This window comes from Trachemys scripta, chromosome 1 (assembly GCF_013100865.1).
Source record: "Trachemys scripta elegans isolate TJP31775 chromosome 1, CAS_Tse_1.0, whole genome shotgun sequence".
NCBI lineage: Eukaryota > Metazoa > Chordata > Testudines > Emydidae > Trachemys > Trachemys scripta.
The window spans coordinates 122,184,184-122,205,860 of record NC_048298.1 but is presented as its reverse complement, the minus strand read 5'-3'; the positions used below and the strand labels follow the sequence as shown (position 1 = coordinate 122,205,860).

Sequence of the window (21,677 nt, the reverse complement as noted above, 5' to 3'; positions counted from 1 at the left end):
CATCACTTGTGTCATGGCTTGACTAAAATTCATTGCACTGATGTGTTGCCCACTAACTTGTTCTCTGCCCTTCTTTCATGTGCTAGCAAATGAGGATCCATGTTGGAAGGTATGTTTAGCAAGATTTGTATATTACCACTGTCTGTCTCATCATCATGTAATACAGTGCTTGCTGTTAATTATTGTAGTCTCTGCCAGGGTACAAAATTGCAATATTTTCTTTCCCTTTTTTCCTACCATTTCTGGAATCTCTCCAGTTTACCTAAATCTTTGAGCCATTAAAACAGAATTTCAGAACAAGTGGAACTTGTGTGCTTTCATGTTCACAGGTTTGAATTTAATACTTTGTAGAATCCATTGATTGAGAAAATGCTGGTTTAGCTTTGTGGTATTAATAAACATCTAGGAAAAATATTTACTGTTCTACTTGAGTAGATCTCTCTCTTTTAAGGTTAAAATCTAGACATTTTTAATAGTGCTTTCTAATATTGACATTTTTGGAGAGGCATTTTGGACAAGAGTAATTTTGAGTTTAGGATATGATACTGGATAAAGCTGACATGAAATTTTGTAAAAATGATATTCTGAAAGATGAAAACATGATTATAGAATACATTTATTTCAATAAATCACTTTTTTTCCTGGAAAACTAGTAGGAAAATTGAGGTTTTTATGTAATGATTCACAAACCATGAGAGCTCCAAAATCAGTTTCCCTTTTATTAAAATGTACTTAATTATATGAAGAGTAATTAACATTGCCACCAGATTAGCATAGCAATTTACTACATGACATTGTAACTTTGTTAATGAGACTTAGCAATATATAAAATGAACTACAGATAAAGTACTAATCAGTCTTGTTTGAGAAAGGTTGTCATAGTGGATCTGTGTGGTTTAAATCAGAAAACAATAATTAACAAAATAGAGAAGAGAGGGATGGGGGCCCTCTACAGGAAATTTGTGAGGGGGCATGTGGAAGAAAGTTGTATTCATACTTGTTTCCCTACCTGCTCTTCAAGGCAATGTGCATAAGATTTGGAACTGTGCTTTTTTCCCCCCAGAAACTTTTGCTTACTTGCTTTTACTGGGGACTTGAAGGACAAGTGAGCCACATAATGACATTGCCCACTCATCAAAATAGAACTGCACCTGGTGATATATGTGTGTTGGAAGTGACAGTGACACATTCCCAGAAATAGAGTGGAATAATTATAACATTGCAGGCTGGAAACATTAGTTGATTCATATCTGTGTTTGATTGCTGTCTGTGTGATTGTTTGATTATTTCACATTTTTTCTATTTGTTTCAACTCATTGAATTTTGCTCGTTTGTTGTTGATGAGTACAAAATTGTTTGTCTTCCTTCTCCAGCAGCCAGGAAGCTTTTGAAAATGAGATATTGTGTTTGAATGGTCAGTCTGGTAAAGTAGTGGCTCCAAGTGCTGCTCGTGGAAAGTTACATTAAGAGTTGACTTGACCCAACCTACCCTTTTCTTTTCTTTCAGAATGAAATTCACCACGATGAACACTGTACAGCATGTAAGCGTGGCATTAACTTGCAACCATGTGGCACATGTCCAAGAGCATATCATCTCAATTGCTTGGACCCTCCTCTGAAAACTGTCCCCAAAGGGGTTTGGGCCTGCCCAAAGTGCCAACAAAAGGTAAGTGAGTTGAGGCATGTGTATTGCAGTCATTCCAAGAAAAGAAAAAAGAGAGTGAGTTTGCACAGCATAATTCTAGAGGCTGTTTCAGTTTACAATACTAGCTAAGGAGACAAGATTATCAAAAGTAATACAGTAAAAGCTCAAAGATACAAACACCAGAGTTACGGACTGGCCAGTCAACCAGACATCATGTGAAACCGGAAGTAACCAATTAGAAAGCAGCAAAGACTAAAAAAAAAAAAAAAGTAATGTACTGTGCCTATATTGCATCTTAAAAGTAGGCACATCTGGGCTGCCTGTCCCCACCTCTGCCCCATGTGCTGGGCAGCCACTTACAGCTAGGAGGTGATGAAGCTGGGGCTGCCAGCCTAAGGCAGCTGGAGCCAAGAGCAGGAGCAGTGCTGGGGTCTGCGCCACTTTCACCCCTTCTCCCTCTTCCCTCACCTGGAGGGGGAGGCACTGTTTTTATCACACACACACCCTTCACAGGCCGGGAGGGGGACACGCTGTTTTCTCACTCACACACACAGCCGGGAGGGGGAAACACTTGCAAACTCAGTCCAACCCAGGGAAGGAAGCTGCCAGTGCTGAGTAGGGAGCTCAGTTGCTGCTGGAGCCTGAACGGCACTTTGTTCCTAGTTACAAACATGTCAGAGTTACGGACACAACCTCCATTCCCGAGGTGTCTGTAACACTGAGATTCTACTGCAATGACGTTTCTTCGGGAATTTGCTTCTTTTGTTGCCTGGTAGTTTTACAGCATTGGTCTCATACCTTACATTTTTTCCCCTCTTGATTTCATGGTATTGCATCCCTCAAGATTTACGCTGAAAGATTAAAAATGGCTGTTCATTCCCTTTACGTTTGTCTTCTATAAAAACCACCTGTACGTACAATTGCAAAGCAAGTAATGTAGTTCTTGCAGACGGAGGAGACAGTGTCATGCACAGACAATGCACCAGAGGATCTGAAGGTTGTAAGGAGAGTACACCATCTTCTTTATAAGATTTATTATATGCAGCTATTGATAACCATTTTAGAAATGCAATTCTAACAGTGTTCACACAAGCCAAATGATTAGCACCAGGTCTGTAAGAACTGTAAAACAATGTTGCTAAATTTTAGAATGAGCGGGCTTAATTTTTGTTCCTTAGAATTCTCAGCTTTAGCCCCTAGGAAAAATTACTAGTTAGTTTCTTTGGAAATGTCAAAGAGAATTGCTGGTCTGTATTTACATTTAGTGGAACCAGCCTATCTTCTCTTCTCTATCAAGTCCAGTTTTCTATCTCCAGTGGTGGCCTGTACCTAATAGGTAGGCAAAATACCTCTAACTCTCCTGGAAATTGTGTAAGCCTGTATGAAAGGGGCTGGAGAATAATTCCTTTTGGTGGTGATCAAGTGTGAGATTTGAAAATCCCATCCTAGCAATTATGTAGTGACACTGTTTACAGTGAAGTAAAATAAAAGTTACAGAATTTTTCCACTGCATTTCAGTTTACAACTTACAATTCCAATTATACCATTTTTTGTAACAGTAAAGTTTTTTTTTGTGGGGTGAGTGGGAAGACATGAATTGTGTGTGTGTGTCTCTTTGTGGATTACTAATTTTTGTTGTTCCCTGGATTTACAGGTATTAAAGAAAGATGAAAATGTGCCATGGACTGGAACTCTGGCTATTGTTCATTCCTATGTTACTCATAAAACAGGTACAGAATGGTGTGATTCCTGATAAGAGGCTCTCTAGTCCCCAGTTTCACCTTTAAAATGGGAGTGACTGTCTAACTCAGAGGGCATAAATTCATGTAAGCAAGATGCATGGAAGAGCTAAAGCTCCATAAGATCAATGGTAGTGCCTGCCAGTCAGTATTACTAAATGCTTTTCATCCCAGCCCCCTGTTGTCACACACATAATTTTCTGTAAATTCACCTTTCAGCTGAAGTTTTCCATGTTCTGTCATGGATTGAAGATTAATTTGTTCTTTTAAAAAGTTTGAAAGAAAAGAAAAAACTTTGGAAGAGACAAAAACATACATTTTTTTCAAATTGGAGACAAATCTGAACAATTAATAATAAAACCTTTTGAATGTCTATTCAAAAACGTCAAATTGTTTTGATTTGACATTTCATTTAGAAACCGGTCATTTCCATTCAGTACTTTGTCTTGAAATAGTTTTGATTTTTTTTCAAAACAACCTTTTAGCCATTTTCTAAATTTTTGTTTTCCTTTTTTTTTTTGACCAAAACTGTTCACTGAATTTGACCCCAATTCACAAATTTGCACTTTTTGTCAAATTTGTCAAAAAAATGCATTTTTTGGCAAATTTACTGTTTGCAAACATTTTAAGAGAAGCTCTAATTCTAATTACACTTTAAAGTGCAAGGCCAGTGTAAAAATTGCTTATGACTAAAAACATGAAACTTGGTGTGAACATAGTCTTTGATAAGAACTAGTGCCTTTGCTTTAAAAAGTATTGGTTTTGATTTAATAAAGACATGACTGTCTGAAACTGTGTACCTAGCATTTGTGAGAGGAAATATCCTTAAATGAATTTGTGTAGCCCTGAGCAGGTAATTTAATCGCTTTGCCTTAGTTTCCCTATCTATAAAATAGGGATTCTATATCCACCTCAAAGGTGTGTTGTGGAATAATCTCTGTCCTGTACTTGAAACATTTCAAAAGTGATAGAGAGTTGTCTTATGTGCAACTGGAAACTCAGCTTCTCTGGCTATGCATTTTGAGATGGGACTGGGTAGACCTATGGAGTGCTCTATCTAGAACACTTAATCCTAGTCTCATGAGTCAGTGCAGACCATTTTTTCAGTCTGTATCTTAACATTTACATTCTAAACCTTATTGTTCTACAGTCAAAGAAGAAGAGAAGAGAAAATTATTAAAGAAAGGCAGCGAGCTGAAGAGCGAACATAGACAGTTGGAAGAGAAAGAGAGACTTCTCAACAATGCGGTTAAAGTAAGACTCCAGACTGTGGGGCATAATGTCTCCTACAGAATTGGTTATAAAGCACTTATGCTTGAAAAACTGAGATTTGATGGCTGGGAAATGAGTTATGCTCACAAACTATTCATGCTCAAGTGTGAATAGTTTCTTTACAAAGAAACATATATGGGGGTCTCTTTGTGGGAAGTGAGCAAGATACACTGGCAGGTTGGGAAGCAGAAGGAGACAGTGGCAGATCTGTTATTGGAGCGCTTCCCCACTCAAATGAGAAAACAAAATTAAACATATCCTCTGTCCCATTCTATACACAAGTCAGCGCTATAGAAATACAGTATAGCACTTCCCATCTTTCATAAGAAAGATCTGTGCATGACCAGCTGCTCCAGTGCCAAGAGCCTGTGTATCAGTCCAAAAGCATGAGGTTAGGCAGGTAAGACCATCGTCACCACTCTCAAAAGGTCTAGTATCACAGCAGTGTTCTTGGCATCTCCTACAAGAACTAGAACCAAGTGTTGCTAGAGGGGGTCATCCAAGCATAACCTGATTCCAGGTATACGTGTACACTACTTCTACCAGTCCCTGCCACTCCAGAGAGTGTTAGCCCGAGTTCAGAACCCAAATTCCTAGTTGCCAGTAGTTGTAAGGACTTACTTAAGGCATGGCTATTTGATCACAACCCCGCCTCCAAACGATAGAACTACTACTACTAAGAATTTGCTTGTATGTTTGTAATATGGTGTAACTACATATTTTAATCTTCTCTATCCTGGAAAATTAAAGTGGCAGCTGCAACAGTAACTGGTCAGTACTTGCTCTACCATTGAAGTTATCCAGGAGAGGCATGTTAAATATTTTATACCATTTAGAACAGAGTGGAAAGAAAAGTAATAACTTATTAAAAGACATCACAGTGGGAAGTACTCTCTTTAACTGTTCATAACCACCATCAGCTCTAATGGAAACTAACACATGCACGGAGACAGGTCTCTGTGGCGTGGAGTGTTCTCTAGTGGTTAGAGAAATGAAATTGGATTAGCAATTTCAGAATGAAAGAGAGTTTGGGCTAGATTCAACTACCGTGTGTGTGTGTATATATGTATAAAAATAATTGCTATTGAAGTCAATGGGAGTGGTGCAGAAGCAGAATTAGGCCCTTTGAGTGGGAAGCATTCTCTCTTAAATGGCAATTTTGGCCTATGATAATATTTATCCAATCAAAGATGTTTGGTTCCTGAGGTTTAGATTAACTAAAAAAGTAAATTACCAATTGAATTGAATGGAAAACCCCATACACACCATGTGTGACCGTGATATTGTTATAAATTGCAGATCCATGCATTTATTATTCACCTGGGACTACTTCACCTGCCCTCTAATCCATCTCCCCCAGGCTTATTCCAAAATCCCAAACCTCTGAACAGCTACCTTCAAAAAAAAAAAAAAAAAAAGTCAAGTAAGTGTTTCCTGTTTCCCAAGAACTGCAGAATGTTCTCCCCTGAAACTATTCTGGACCAAGGCCCATGAGAGACAATATGCAGACCTGGACCGGTAACTGATTTGGGTTTCATGACCTATTGAAGAGAGAAACGGGAGCTTTCATCCATTAAAAGCCAGAAATACCCTTCCCAGTAGAATAAGGCTTCCGTTTCTAGCCATGGTAGAACATTAAATAGTGGCCCTTAAACTAACATTTTATACCTGAAAAATATTTGAGGTTGTCTTTAGAAGTTGTTACTGGCATCCTTGTTACTAAGTTGCCTGGCTTTAGGTAAACGGATTTAAAACAAACACCACTTTATTTAATCTCCCTAAAATGGACTGTAAATATGGGCCACATACAAAATACGTCAGAGTGTAGTTTGACCTGAAGGTTTTACTGAAGTCATTTGGGAAGACTTACAATGCTTACTGATGGCTTTGCCACTTTCGAGTAATGTGGCCATTGTAAACCCATGCCAATAAAATCTGTAGTCCTCCATCACGCGATCATGTATTTTTCCTGTCTTTCAACAGGATATGGTCAAAACTGCCCTCAGTATATACTTGATCTTAGATGAATATTGTTGCTAAGACAAGTGATGCACTATATGCACCAGTGGGTATTACTCCATTAGTTATGCTTGCGTTTCTGCTATCCCCAAAGGAGAACGTAATTCGTTTGAGATGGACATGTTCTCCAGACATCTAAAGCATGTTTGGGGGGATGTTTGATGCCAATTTGAATGTATTCTCAGTCTCTCCTTCTCTCTCCCCATCTCTCTCTCTAACAGAAATGCTTAGAGCTAAAAAACAGCCTGTTGGCCCAGCAGAAAGGGACTCAGTCATCACTGGAACGTCTCAAAACTCTCATTAGACTGATACAAAATGAGCAGATGATTCAGGTTACCATGACGACAACCACCACCTCCTCCCTGCTAACTGTCCCCTGGATCAAACCCTCATCTGCCTCTGCTGCCATGCACAAAGCCTTGCAGCAATCACAGGGTAACAACTGACAGAGCTGTCTGGGGAAAATGAAAAAAAAAAACTTTATACATGCGCAAAGGAGAGATTAAACCGAAACAACGGGAAATGAAGGAAACAAAAAACAATCTCATTTTTTACACATGTAGAACTTAAGCCAATCAGTCCAGTTTGTAGGTCACTGTGGCAGCAACTTCCCACAGAGCAGATTTTGCTGCAGTTTTGTATTTGCCAAGACCTTCAGTGCTTATGAGATTTGTTTTGTTATGTTGGCCTTAATGTATTTATGAATAAGAAGGAGAAGAAATAGTATGGCTGATAGAAAGTGAAGTATCCTTTTTGGAGGGCAGACAATTTTACAAGTTTGCTTTAAAGGGAAAAATTTTAAATACAAAGAGTTAGTAAACTAGTAGGGAGGTAGCTGGGCTTAAAGCTGTTTGAGGGAGTAAACTGGTAATATAAAAAGAGCCAGAACTACTTAGGACTTGACATGGATTCTTAGCAAAGTGACCAAGGTCTGCCTCACTGATTCAGGTGAACTGAAGATGGGCTGTTTGACAAGAATGACGTCATGGACGCTCACAGAGCCTTTAAAACAAAAAGATCATTTTTTTCAGTATTATAGCTGAATTGCAGATATTTAAATTAAAAAACTGTATGAAGTTAGCGTTTCTAGTAAAATATTGAAGTATTTTCATGCTGATGCTTCTGTATATGCGTTCTGAAGTATTTAAAGAGGTATGACTGTAAAACTCCTTACTTTTTTGCAGGTCCTTTTTACTTATTTTGCTATTGATGTATTTTTCTCATGGAGTTTTTGTGCAAGATTTAGCATAAACCATATAGTGGATAGCTTTGGCAGGTTGGGTTCGGTTTTTTGGGTTTTTTTGGTTATGTTTTGAACTCTTTTTTTTTTTTAATAAAAGCAAATAAAGATTGTTTTTCTTTTCTTGCCAGTACAGATAATATGCCAAAAAATAATTTTACATTTTTGTACTGCATTTTTATTGTAAAAATAGGTAACATGGAAAAAAGCTGGTGGGGTTTTTGTTTGTTTGCAGGAATATCTGCAAAAATGGTACAGGAAAAAAAAACTGCCTCAAGGGGTTGTTTGTCATATTGGATAATAGCAAGAATTTAGGGGGAGAGTTGGACTGTGGAAAATTAAGGGTTTGCTGGGTTTTTGGAAACTTAATTCCTTTTTAAATTTTGTTGATTTGTAACACATTTGAAAATGTTTAGCATTAGTCTGAGAAAATCCTAGAGCTCCTGCTTGTTTCACTAGCAAGTCTTCCTGATGCTACAAGGGTCAGTCTGGCGCCTTAGTAGGCCACAGGCCTATCCTGTAATCCTGAGGCCTACCTCGGAAGTTAGTGATGGGCAACCCCTTTTCCTCTAACAATGCAGAGTTTCACACAACCACTGATTCCATTCTTCGATCCTTTAGTTACTTAGCACAACAGGTATGAAACAAAACAAAAAGCAAGGAACCACTACAGCATGACACACAGCTAGTCTCTCACATCAGCATATGACATGGTGCCGAATGTCATTTTTTTAAAAATGAGGGATTGGCCTTTTCAGTTGCCCATCACTAGGCAGCACATGGTCCCTTCAACCATTTTCACAACTCCGGGAGAAACTGTGCAGTACTATACAAATCTATTTTAATACACTTAACACTCAGTTGAACAAGATTTTTATATTCTTTTATTGATGAACAAAGTGAACTAAGTAAAACACAATTGTTATACATTGATTATTGTATGCCAATTATGCATTCTAATGTGGCTTGCAATGTAAGTGTTTTCAGGTTTAATGTTTTTTTTTCTTCTCAGACAAATTAAAAAAAGGAAAATATGGAAGGTTGAACATGTGAAGAATTTCTGAAGACGTGTCTTGGACTGTTAAAAGTAGTTATTTTGAAAAGGGGACTGTCCAGTGGATAGTGTGCATAGAAAAAAAGTGTTTGTCTTAAATATGCCAATGTAGTTTTACTTCTTTATGATGCATTAAACTTGACTGACAATTTAATAGTGGTGTGGATGGTGTGATATTCATTCTTTCAGAAATACAACCTGACCTCAATCCTTCAGTCCCTTCTCAGACCAAACATCCCCGAGATCAAGGGAAACTCACAAACTTTAATGTAATCTCCTCCATCCCTTTACGAATTAAATGTATTGCAGTAATGCATAGATACCCCACTTACAGATTAGGACCCCGTTGCGGTATGTATTGGTATAGTGCCGAATAAAAAAAGACAGTCCCTCTCCCTCCAGAGAGTTTACAATCTATGTAATCATTTTCCCCTTCCGCTACCTACACTCCTGTTTCTGGTTTTCTTCACCATCCATTGTGGTACTGAGCCTCATTCACACCTTGGTTTGCCTTCACTGGTCTGTAACCTTCTCCTCTCTGATTCTTACTTTTGCCCCCTTTTTAGAATATCTACATCATTTCAAAGTCATCCTGTAGTGGTGCCTGCATCAATCCCTTGCTTGGCCCCCCATTTCCCTGTCATCTTCTGCCACAGCACCTGCCTGTTTTCAAATTCCTTCTATGAAGCCACATCTAAATCATTCTCACTTCCTTCTTATTGTTAGTCCCCATGCTCTGCCTTACTTGACATGTTGTCCTATGTGTTGTCTCTAACTTGTGGCCATATTTTAATGTCCTTACCGTACGTGATTGAGGTGAATGGGGCAAGGTACTGTACAAGTGGGTAGAGTGACAGACTTGGGCTGCCAATGTTGCAATTAAGGACTGCGGGATGGGGCCTTGTACTGAGATTATCCATTTTCTAAATGACTGAAGAAAAGATTATTGAAGGAGGAGCGAGAAAGGAGACGCTGTGCTAAAGCCCCACAAAGACATATTATTACAATAATGCTGGCCTGCTAACAGACTGGGACATATTATTGGCACTTCTAGGAGTGGCAGATTGGACAGGCTTGATTTTTTTCCTAGCTCTTCAGCCTCGTACTGTGTCAGTGTTTAATTTCAGGCTGTTAGGACCATGGGACTGTAGAACTATTGCGCTGTTTCCAGGGATGTGTATTTTTTCCTATTGTTTTCTTCCAATCCTATGAGAAACCTCTACCCCAAACAGAACCAGAAGTCTTTTCTAATGACCATCAAAATTCTCCCATAATCTTACCCTATAAAGTCAGCACTGTACTAGTTTACAGGAGCCAATTACAGTGCTCTGCATGGTGCCTTAATAATTAATATAGATGTGAGAATGTGCTAGCCTTTAATCTTTGGTAATAATTCAAATCATGTGTTGGCAGAGAGCTCTGTAGCCGACACAGTAGCCTCAATCGAGCAGGCCCTGGCATCAAGCACTGGCCTTTGAAAAGGATTAGAAACTGAATGTTGGGGTCCTCCTGCCCCACTGATAAGAAAGTTTTTTATAACAGATAGACCAGGTTCACAGCATTACAATATTTTACTGTAATATGGCAGGACTCCTGTATATGTGCAGGACCTCTTCAGAGCCGGTCAGTTACGTTACAGAGGGATCTAATCAGCAAATAGCTATGTTAGAGAATGTTGTTGTGTCCAGTCTGGCATAAGAACAGCCATACGGGGTCAGACCAAAGGTGCATCTAGCCCAGTATCCTGTCTTCCGACAGTGGCCAATGCCAGGTGCCCCAGAGGGAATGAACAGAACACGTAATCATCAAGTGATCCATCCCCGGTTGCCCATTCCCAGCTTGTGGCAAACAGAGGCTAGGGACACCATCCCTGCCCATCCTGGCTAATAGCCATTGATGGACCTATCCTCCATGAATTTATCTAGTTCTTTTTTTAACCCTGTTATAGTCTTGGCCTTCACAATATTCTCTGGCAAGGAGTTCCACAGGTTGTGTGTTGTGTGCATGTGACCATTGCACCTCTCTAAGCATCATTTTGGCTTCTTTGTCTGAAGAGGATACAAAGTAACTTCTGTCCATTCAAAATGAATTGAAAGTAAATGTGGAAGTCATGTACCAACACGGTACATATGGCAACAGCTACTATTCTAACTGCACTAGGGTTGAGAAGTCACTTGGACATTTGTTTCCTTCTGTTTGTGTCCATCTCTGTAGTATTATGGCAGTGGAGCCATGCAGTTTATCCTGTCCCAAAGCAGACAGTATAGTTACATTTTTGTAACCAGATAGCATAGTTTACAAAATTATTATGGGTACAATATTACATCCGGAACCGAAGCTAAGAGAGTGTCACCTTTTAGTGGCTAGTCTACATGAGACTGCTACTCTATTTAGTTCACTATGTCAAGTATTAGGGGCACATGGTTTTTAACTCTTATAGGTCCCAGGTTCAAACCCTGCTGTTGGCCCAAGCAGGGTCGGTTATGCCGAGTTCAGAAAAAGAGTCCTGTGACACCATGGATAAAGGCACAGACTTGAAAGCAAAACCATTCCTTATGTTAGCAGGCATGGCTGGTGGTTCAGGACTAATGGGGGCTCAGCCACACCAATATGAGAAGTGTGCTGTGGGACTGATATACTTCAGGGTACAGTCACACCTAAAGCTACTGGGGCACTTCTGCTGGACCAGAGTCAGACTAGCAGGGTGTGGTTCTCAGCTGCTACACTTAACTAGGAAGGGTGGTGGGAGGAGACTGAACTGGTAGCAGTTGGAGTGGAGAGACCTTTCGTGGTTTGGCAGAGGGGAAAGATTTGAGGCGGTAGGCGTGAGTGTAGTGGGGAATAGAATCAATTGGTGAATGAACGAGGTTATGGATGTACTCATGGTGTGGGAGGCATATGGTGACGGGTTGATATTGATAGTAGGAAAGAACACTAAAGTGTCAGAGGGAGAACCACTATGTTCGCCCACCGTCCCCTGAAGTGGTGCAACTTTTCCATCCTGAATGCACGAAGGGGATAGGAAATGAAGAAGGCACCATTTTTTCTTCTTAACTACCCTTACCCGCAACCACCACTCTGAGTATCTTCACACCAGGGTACGGTCTAGACCAATGTGTCATCCCTGCCCTCCAACCATGGGTGCCTAGAATGCCTTACTGTACTACTTAGACCACTCACAGTCTTCCAGCATGCAAGCCACCCCCTGAGTGTCTGTGTGTGACTGCAGCCTGACCAGCCCCACTTGGGTTAAACACTTGTTTTCACCAGCCTTGGTTATACAGGAGGGTGATCTCAACACCACCCCCCCGTCTGGACCCCCCCTACTTTCAACCCCCCTCTTCTCCCTCCCCCCACAGTAAAAGGAGATATTGGTACTGGGATATTGTGAGGACAACTCCATTAATGTTAGTGGGATGCTCCGGTACTATAGAAGTACCTATACAGATGGGGCCAGTATTACCGGGTGTAAGGTACACCCAAGAGTGAGGTTCCCAGCATGTTTATAGCAGGTTGTAAGATATCTGCATAGAAACCCAACTCTTACCATGTTAGAGGTCTTGCAAGTCTCATGCTCTTAGGTGCTTTTTCTTAAAGCCCTGGCTCCTGGATCACGTGACTAATTTTTTTTTTAAATAAATGTCTAGCTTGAAAAGGTAGGTTAGAGTGGAGCCTAAAAAGACCTTAAGTGTTTAAAAGGGAAAAAAAAAATCACACACAAGCTCAAGTTTTAGGCCAATCTCAGGGAACGCCTAACGCATGATTTATGACACTTGGGGCTGGTAATACTGCAACCCCATCCCATTGCTACCATCAGTTGGCTTTAGAGCCCTGCATAAGGGCGCCAAGACAAAAACAAAACAACCCCAGTGACATGAGTTTCATGACTCTACGTCACACGTAGAAGTACCCAGAGTACTTGGGTTTTCTATCAGTTTGATGGCCTATTAATAAGCGTGACAACACTTTTAAAACAATGCATCTCAGCACACTGTGTTCTGTATGCTGCAGGCTCTGGGGAGTTACAAAGGGGGACTTGCGCTGATGTGGCTGCTGCCACCCATTTCAGACTAGTCCTATGCACTTGAATCAGATTTTACCAACTGCAGCTCATTCCACCTGAAAAATGAAACCCAGGCGGCGTCTGACATCGAGCACAAGAGACTGATTGGTATACGCAGAAAATGCCAGACTCTGCCTCTGTAAGCCACTTCTCAGTTAACCAGGGTGAATGCCATTAAAGGTTAGAGCTTTTTAGTAACATTAAATTATCATGATGGAAGCTACTACACAGACTATGCGGGCGCACAAAAATTCCAGGAGAAAAAGATGGTGTTGGGCTTTGAATTTGTTGTTTGCATTTTTATTGAAGGATAGAAGGTGACTTTGTTGTTCAAAAGCCGTAGAAACACTGTACTGGCACTTTGATCATCAAATGTTACTCATTAAGCAGTTACAGCTCAAATTTTCAATCATTTTTGCCACTTCATCTGTGGGATTTGGAAAGGACTTTCATCTCCCTCAGCCCCATTCATTCACATAGGAGACAACTAGTTAATAACAATTGCAATTCCAATGCTGTTATCAGAAGCTGCCTTGGTATTATAATGTATGGTAAGCGTTGATAAACTGAGGGGAAACTTAGTGTGGTTCATTCCTTTATGGTTGGTATTTTCCATAAGAAAAACTAGAAATGATTTTAATTAAGCACATATTCAAAATATTGCAAAGTGTTCCCCTGTTACCACAGTGGCACCAGTGTCTATAGGATTCGCTGCAAACTTTCTGTTATAAAGGCTGCTGGCTAGAAATCAATTCTAATAATTAAATGTCACCCTATTTCCGAAGGGTGATGGCAATTTTCAGAGGCACAAAGATCAGTCTGTCACCCAACTCCAATTGAAAGAGCCTCACTCCCGTTGGGGGTGGGGACAAAAAAAAAACCAACTAGCCCTATTGAGATGGCAGAGGTTGGAGGAACCCACCTGGAAACCCAATGCACTTAAAATCCAAGTCTAGGGCAAACATAAGGCAACCATAGAAGTTAATGAGATTAAAAAGCCCTTGTGACCCACCCTTCTGGTATTGCATCATATAATTCTAGAAGAGATGACAGATATTAACTGGGAACTGCACAAAGGCAGAGGGCGAGGCCACAAAGAGAATGGGGCATCTAACTGCCCATTGAGGCACCGAATACCAAAATTTAGATCTTCAAAACCCCCGATCCACTGCAACTTACACCGGTATGTTCCTAAATTCTCTCAGCATATACATTTCTGCCACAAAGCCCCGTGGCACCTAAATGTTTGCCAGAGGACATGCACACAGCCACATAAGTCCTGAGAGCACCTACACGTTTATGGGATTCTCAAACTGCATGCCCTGTTCCCCTATCTATTGGGTCTGATCCATCAGGTGTTCTCCGAGCACACCTAACACCACACAAAACATAGCTGAGGAGGAAATGGTGGTGGTGCCTTACCCTTATATGCAATACCCAGGGGAGAACACTAACCACGGGGCAAGTTGAAGATCTGTGTTCAGATCCCAACTAGGGTTGCCAAGTTTCTAATCGCACAAAACCAAACACCCTTGTCCTGCCCCTTCCCCACCCTTTCCCTGAGAACCCTGCCTCTTTTCCAAGCCCCCACCACGCACGCCATTCTCCCCTCCCTCTGTCGCTCACTCTCCGTCCTCACTCGCTCATTTTCAGGGGGCTGGGGCAGGGGGTTGGGGGGCATGAGGGGTGAGGGCTCTGGCTGGGGCTGCGGGCTTTGGGGTGGGGCCAGGGATGATTAGTTTGGGGTGCAGGAGGGGCTCCAGGCTGGAGCAGGGGGTTGGGGTTCAGGATGCAGGCTCTAGGAGGCGCGGACCTCAGGCAGCTCCCAGGAAGCGGCAACATGTCCCTCGGCTCCTAGGGCGCAGGGGCGGCCGGGGCCTCCACGTGCTGCTCTGACCACAGGCACCATCCCCCCACAGCTCCCATTGCCCCGGTTCCCGGCCAATGGGAGCTGCAGAGCCAGCACTCAGAGGTGGGGGGGCAGCATGCGGAGCACGCCATGGTTGCCCCTATGCCTAGGAGCTGAGGAACATGTTGCCGCTTCCAGAGAGCTGCACAGAGCCAGCTAGGGAGCCTGCCAGCCCTGCGCCAACTGGACTTTTAACAGTCAGCGGGGCTGACCGGAGTCACCAGGGTCCCTTTTCGACTGGGTATTCTGATCGAAAACCAGATGTCTGGCAAGTTAATCCCTGCTCCAAATCAGGCACAGTCAGGGGCTTGAATGCTGGTCACCCACCTCTGGAATGAGTATGCTAACCTCTTGGCTATGAAGGTATTTTGCAAGAAATAGCTGACTTGGCTGAGGCACCTAATGCCAGAAGTGGGTTCATGGATGTGAATTCTGAGCAGGAACAGGCACCTCCAGCCAGCCCAGAATTAGGCACCTAACTCCCTTTGAGGATCCCCCTGAGGATTTCCTATTGGCAAACCCAGACAGCTTCCCACTTAGCTTGCTGACTTCTGTGAATGCCCCCTCTGCCCCACCCCATTTTGATACCTAAGTCTCCTCGTGCATTGTATAGGGAGCTGGGCACCTAACTCAGGGTTATGGAGTCCACTGGGTGGTAAGTTAGGTGTTGCAATGCCAAGCCTGCCCCATTTGTGGGGCTCTCAGAATTCTTGTTTCTGTGACAGTCTGAACCCTTATGTTTTACAAGACTATGATAAACTTTGTACAGCGTATGCCTTGTGAAGTAGCATTTGAAAGCTCATAATCCGTTGCACATTATTGTCCTGGCAATATATGTGTGGCAACATTGTATGTAAAGTTATAGAATTCTATTGTATAAGACATGTCCTAAGTCTGGGAGCATAGCTTCAAACCAATTCCTCACAGACAAAAGGCTAGTAAGCACCTTAGCCAGGTGTCAGTGTAATCAACTGGACTATCGCCTGGTTAAACAGCCGTTCTCTAGCAGGAAGGAGGGTGTGTGAGTGAGAAATTTACATCTTGGCAAAGGAACAGCTGGGGTTTGCCTCTGTAAACAGATTGGCTGTCACCTGACCCAGAGAGGGAGATGATTTTCAAAGAAAAGGGGAGCTATAAGAAAGGTGAAGAGAGGCCCCCAAAATATTCGTCCTTTCTTACTCTCCTCAGCCATCACAGCACCTGAGGAACAAAGAGACAGCTTTGAATGGGTCGAGGGGAAGGCGAAGAGAAGCATGCTGAAAGGGGTTCAGGCACTAAGACTGCTAGAACGTGTGATGAGAGAGCCTTTGCTTTGAATTCACTCTAGCAAGTCTAGCTTGTTATGTTAAGTATTAGTTGCATTTTTACCTTTTACTTCTTTGTAACCAGTTCTAACTTTTATGCCTCATTACTTGTAATCACTTAAAATCTTCCTGTTGTTAATAAACTTGTTTTATCTAAGTTAGCATATTTGGATTGAAGTGTTTGGGGAACTCCATTTGAGATAATAAAGTCTGTGCCTATCGTTTTGTATTAATAAAATAATGGCCTTTATATGAGCTTGTGTTGTCCAGGAGGGTACTGGGCAGTACAAGACACATGTTGCTGGTGTTACTCTGCAGTATAATTCAAGGGTGACAGGTTGGCCAACTGAAGCACTCTTGGAGTGTAGCTGGAAGTAATTTACATGCTGAAGGTTGTGTGAGTGCAGGCCAGGAGTGGTTGCTCTCACAGTGAAGGAGTGTAAAAGGCACACCAGGTGGAGAACTGAGGGACCCAGCTGTCCAATAGTCAAAGTGTACCCTGGGGAATGTCACACTCCCATGGCCTGAGCATAGGACAGGGAGCTAGGAACTGAGTTAGAATACCAGTATTAACAGTGACTTCAGGGTGTTGTGAAAGTCACTTAGCACTGCCTCAGTTTCCCCATCTGTTAAACAAGTTTGGATAATATTTACTTATCTCAGAATTGAGACGCATAACTAGAGGATGTTGGTACATTATATTTGTCACAGTCAAAACAAAGTATTACTACATTTTAGATTTTTCTTTGGACTTTTGCCTAAAATAAAAGTGGGACGAACTAGAAAAGGAAGAAAGACTAGAAATAGCAGCTCAAGAAAATGGCCTAGTTTTGGAGGATATTTTTATGGTTGTTTTTAAAGTGTTTTTTCAGACCTCACTTACAGTCATTTCATATTTTGAAATTGCACCATAGACTGTGCGCGCACACACACACACACGCACAGAGAGAGAGAGAGAGAGCTGGGAGTACCACTCTTCAGGCAGTGACACTTTCTGAATGCTACTACATCATTTCCCAGCCAGGCCCATCGTTCAGCTCCCATTCTTCAGAAGCCACAGTGGAGAAGAATGATATACACACACACACATACATATATATAAATTTTAATTGCAAGCCTGTCAGGTGAATCTCGGCACTCAGTCTAGATTTACTAGGGAGGCTGCTTGGCTGGGTTTGAATCACTGCTGAGTGACACTTACGACAGCTCTTGCCCTATCTCCGCCAGAAAGTTGGAATTCATTTCTTGCTTGCGCGAAAGCACTGAAAGTAAGTGATGCATTATCAATGTGAATCTTGTGCTCCTGCACATAAGCTAATCGCTCTATGGTATTTCAGCATGATGGTGCTAAGCCATTTTAAGGCCTTGCAGCAGGAGAGACTGTGTAGATCAGTTGATTTGTACTTTAATAAAATGGAACAGTCAGAGTTTCAAGTAATCTTTTCTTAAACTTGTGGCTAGACAAGAGAACATTTAATGGCTTCTTAGCTGATGTTCAGAGCATGGTTCAAAAGGGCTGCTAACAGTGGGGAGCTAAGACACTTCCTTTCTCTTTGGTTTGCACTTAAGTAAGGGTGGCAGTAGGGCTGTTATTTATCCTTGCAATGCTTTGCTCGCGTATCCGCTAGGTGAACCCAAGGTGCTTAAAGGTATCCAGGCTTTGCACTGCTCAGAACAGCAGCATCACCTACTGCCCAGTGGAATTTTAGGTCTCAGTTTGGTTTCTGAAAATCCCTTCCTTAAGCAACTGACAGCTGAGCAGAAAGCTGCCTAAGTTAGCCAGCAGTGAGATGCCAAGAGGACAGGAGCTTAAGTGCCTGGTACTCCAGGCTGATCGGCCAGTGCCAGGCACGACCCTCACCCACAAACCCTCTCCTGCAGTTTGACTTCTGGATTCAAGAACCAATTAAGTCTTCCCTCCCCTGAAACACCTAATGTTTCTTCTGTCTACCAGAGTCAAGGCTCCGGCAGCACTATGTTTTGCATTGCAGCCTAAAGATACACAAGTAACATATGCAGTGCTGTAGTTATGTTGGTCCCAGGCTAGAATGCTTGCCTCTCACCAAAAGAATGTGGTCCAATAAATTATATTACCTCTCCCACCTTGTTTCACAAGTGTCAGGCTTTTTGGATTTCTTCCTAATAAAAAGTAAAGGCTGGGATTTAATTACCGTATGAAATACTGGCCAAGATTTTCAAGCTGGCTTCCAAAGCCCGCATTAGTCTGAATACTTCATTTCTGTGTTCAGATGAGGTTTACACGTGCAAATTTATGGGTCATCAGCAGAGTCCGACCCAAGACATCAGCAACACAGCATGGACCATTTACACAGGTGCTAAAGACATAACCTGCTATCACTGCCATCTAGGAGTTATTTTCCATATGCACTAGCTGGTGGTGGTGGGAGGGGTGGGACAAGACACATTTTACACGTTACTCACGTTTAAAATCTGTCCCATTGTACACTCTATGATAATCTCGTCTGGTGATAGAATTATCACACTTACTATTCCTCCGAAGACAGCTTTGTGTGCTGAAATATTATATAGAGGGAATCCTTAAAGCACACTTATCTGTCCCACTTTGGGTTTTAATTTTCTCTCTCTGCTGTTCTTGTTCACATTGCTGATCACAGAATGCAATGATCCATTGCTTGTTAAATAGGATTTCCCCCCTTGCCACACACCGACAACGAGCATTTGTATTGCAGCCTAACTACACAAGACAAATGTATTGTTATCCCTTTTCTACAGATAGGAAACTGAGGAGCGGAGAGAGTAAGTGACTTGGCCAAGATGACACAGGAAATCTGTGGCAGAGCAAATTTTTAACAGCAGCAGCAAAAAGGAGAGAACTTGGTCTATCATCCTGCATATCAAACTAGTATCATTACAGAACAAAATGATGACAAATTTGGCCCCATTCTTCTTTCATGCCAGTCTGAAACTGCTGTAGCTCTAGTGCCAGCGGGAGCACTCCAGATTTATACTGAGCTGAGGAAATCTGGGCCATTGCATCCAATACCAGGGCTCATTAAGATGACATTCACTTGCTCATTGCTGCTATTACTTTTGGGGGTTCCCAATCAGTGATCGGATGGAGCTAGCTGATGCTGAGGACTTTCACAAAAAGAGCTTTTGTATTCCCCCTCCCCCAGCAAAAATTTCAATTGCTGTCACCAAGAGGCTTGTGAAAAGATCAGATCCTTTTGATGCACAGAGCGACCAGGAGGATGGTCTCTACCTCCTCCCCACCCCCACTGCACTAACAGGCAGGAAAACAAATTGCCATCAACTCACAGGGGTGGAGCTCAAGAGGACCTAATTTGGTTTTAGAGGTGGTGAAATGCAACAGGCCAAAGGAAAATTAGTTAGACTGGTTTGAAATTTGATTTGCTATCAGATGGTTTAACTGTGTGTAGCCTAGAAACAGGGCTATGGAAAACCAGAAAGGGATTGATTTTACATATTTTTTCACAAAGCAAAAATCAGGCTGTTATTGTCAAATTCGACACATTTAAGGCCAAATCCTCCTGTTGTGCAGCTTCTGTGAAATCAACAGGGTTGCAAGGGCGTAACTAAGAACAGAATTTGGCCCTTCTGCAGGAAAAAAATGGGACTAGAATTAGCTCGCAGAGGTGCTTTTTCTCAGAGGCAAAAAGGTGTTCAGACTTGGCACATGAGGTCTCAATCTGTGAAGCCAGTTTGTTTCATAAACTAAGCATAAAGGCCCCTTTTAAGTTCTGACAATGTGAAGAGAGAAGCAGTTAGTGGGAATAAAATAAAAACATGCTTTAAATTTTTTTTTTGTCAATTTATGAAAAAAATAAAAGTCAAAGTCTGCCAAGGAGTTACAATGCACCTTTCAGCTTTATGCTGCAGTGTCTCAGCCATCCCAGGTCAGCAGCTAACCAAAGCTGTCCAGTAGAACAAGCTGGGGAGCTCAGTCCACTTCTCCACAAGACAAGAGGTACATCACCAGAATCTGATGATAGTGCCTGGGAGTCTCAGCCGGGAGACTTTAACAGCGTGCTGGGAACCAACAGCGGAGCCAGCACTATGGTCAGTTAAACACCAATTAATTCCCCCCAGGGTGGATCTGATGGGGCCAAATTAGAGGATTAGAGTGAGCTGGGGGAGGACTAATGAGCAAATTGGCCCATAAAACCAGGAAGTATAAGGTGGCACATGAAGGATGTGCAAGGGAGAGAGGCAGGCTCGCAGGCCAAACTCTGGAAATTGCTCTAAGTAGAGAGATCTTTCTCTTCAGTTATTTGCTGAGGAGAGACTGAAACTGTAAATAATTATGGTGCATGGATCAGTGAGGTGGTGGGACGAGCAAGTGGGTGTTTAACAGCTGAAGGTCTCAGAGTCTGTGGACAGAGCAAAAGACAGGATCTGGACATAGTCTTGCCATGGAGACCATTGCCTGAGTGCGCATTGCTATGTAATCAGTCTCTCACCAGAGTTGGCCTGTCCAGGTCTAGGCTGAGCCATAGTGCTGGGACAGCATATTGAAGCTTGTACTGCCCCTGACCATGCTGCATGCTACGTGCTCTTCAAAGAATGAAGGCGGCTTGCAACCCCTCCCATCTTAGGGTCAGCTACACATTTTATAAGCACACTCTCCATTCCATTGCCCAAGTCACTGATAAAAAGTGTTGATTAGCACCAGACCCAGGCCAGACTCTTGTGGGGCCTCACTTGGTACAGCCTCCCAGTTGGAGAGCGAGCTACAGAGAACTACTCTTTGAGTAGGGTGCATAACTAGTTCAGAAACCCACCCTGTAGTAATTTCATCTAGACCACATTGTCCTAGTTTGCTTATGAGAACAGCATGGGGGACTCTGTCAAGAGCCTGACTATAGTCAAGATAAGTCCAAGCCCACATCTGAACATCGAGCTTGGCTTGGAATTCTGGGGCTGGGAGGGACTTAACACTTCTAGGGAAGGGGAAAAGGTATTGCAGTCATTTTTAAGGGACCAGCTCTCCTTCTGCTTGTGTCCCCAAAATAGTTATTCTGTTCTGCATTGGCCAGCACAGGGAGGGTTGATCCATGGGGAAGCCAACCAGATTGCAGTTGGTGGGGGACAGGAGGCCATGGTGGAGACATTGAAAGGACTGTGAAAAAAAAAAGAGACAGTAAATGTCTGTCGGCAAAGAAACTGTGCCAGCAGAACACTCATTATATTCTGCAACACCAGTGATGGGTATACAGTACTAGGTACACAGTTGTTTCTAGACAGGGAAAGATCTTCTGTTTGCATGTTGCACTTATCACCATGTTAGCCAAGCACTAGTCAAGTCTTGGGTGAAACATTCCTAGAGAAATAATTAACTCTAGCTCCAAGGCAGAAGCTTGTCTTCAGGTGACAAAAGGCCCAGCCCTGTATATATCAAGGATAGAACTATCTCTGAGTCACTGAGAGCA

The 21,677-nt window shown here is 42.3% G+C and overlaps 1 protein-coding gene across 5 annotated transcripts in view; it reads left to right on the top strand.

The window, feature by feature from the left end:
- The window catches only part of PHF21B (PHD finger protein 21B), a 229,688-nt gene extending 220,565 nt beyond the window's left edge, over positions 1 to 9,123 (top strand). For 4 of the 5 annotated variants that reach the window (XM_034783912.1, XM_034783902.1, XM_034783920.1 and 1 more), the window contains 6 exons: positions 87 to 109; positions 1,508 to 1,666; positions 3,300 to 3,375; positions 4,535 to 4,638; positions 6,897 to 7,110; positions 8,928 to 9,123. In XM_034783912.1, the coding sequence (XP_034639803.1) occupies positions 87 to 109; positions 1,508 to 1,666; positions 3,300 to 3,375; positions 4,535 to 4,638; positions 6,897 to 7,110; positions 8,928 to 8,968 (617 nt within the window). In that variant the 3' untranslated portion in view covers positions 8,969 to 9,123. Of the gene's footprint in view, positions 1 to 86; positions 110 to 1,507; positions 2,982 to 3,299; positions 3,376 to 4,534; positions 4,639 to 6,896; positions 7,111 to 8,927 lie in introns of those variants that run through there. The other variant, XR_004647454.1, reaches the window with a different exon arrangement.
- Positions 9,124 to 21,677: the final 12,554 nt, after the last annotated feature.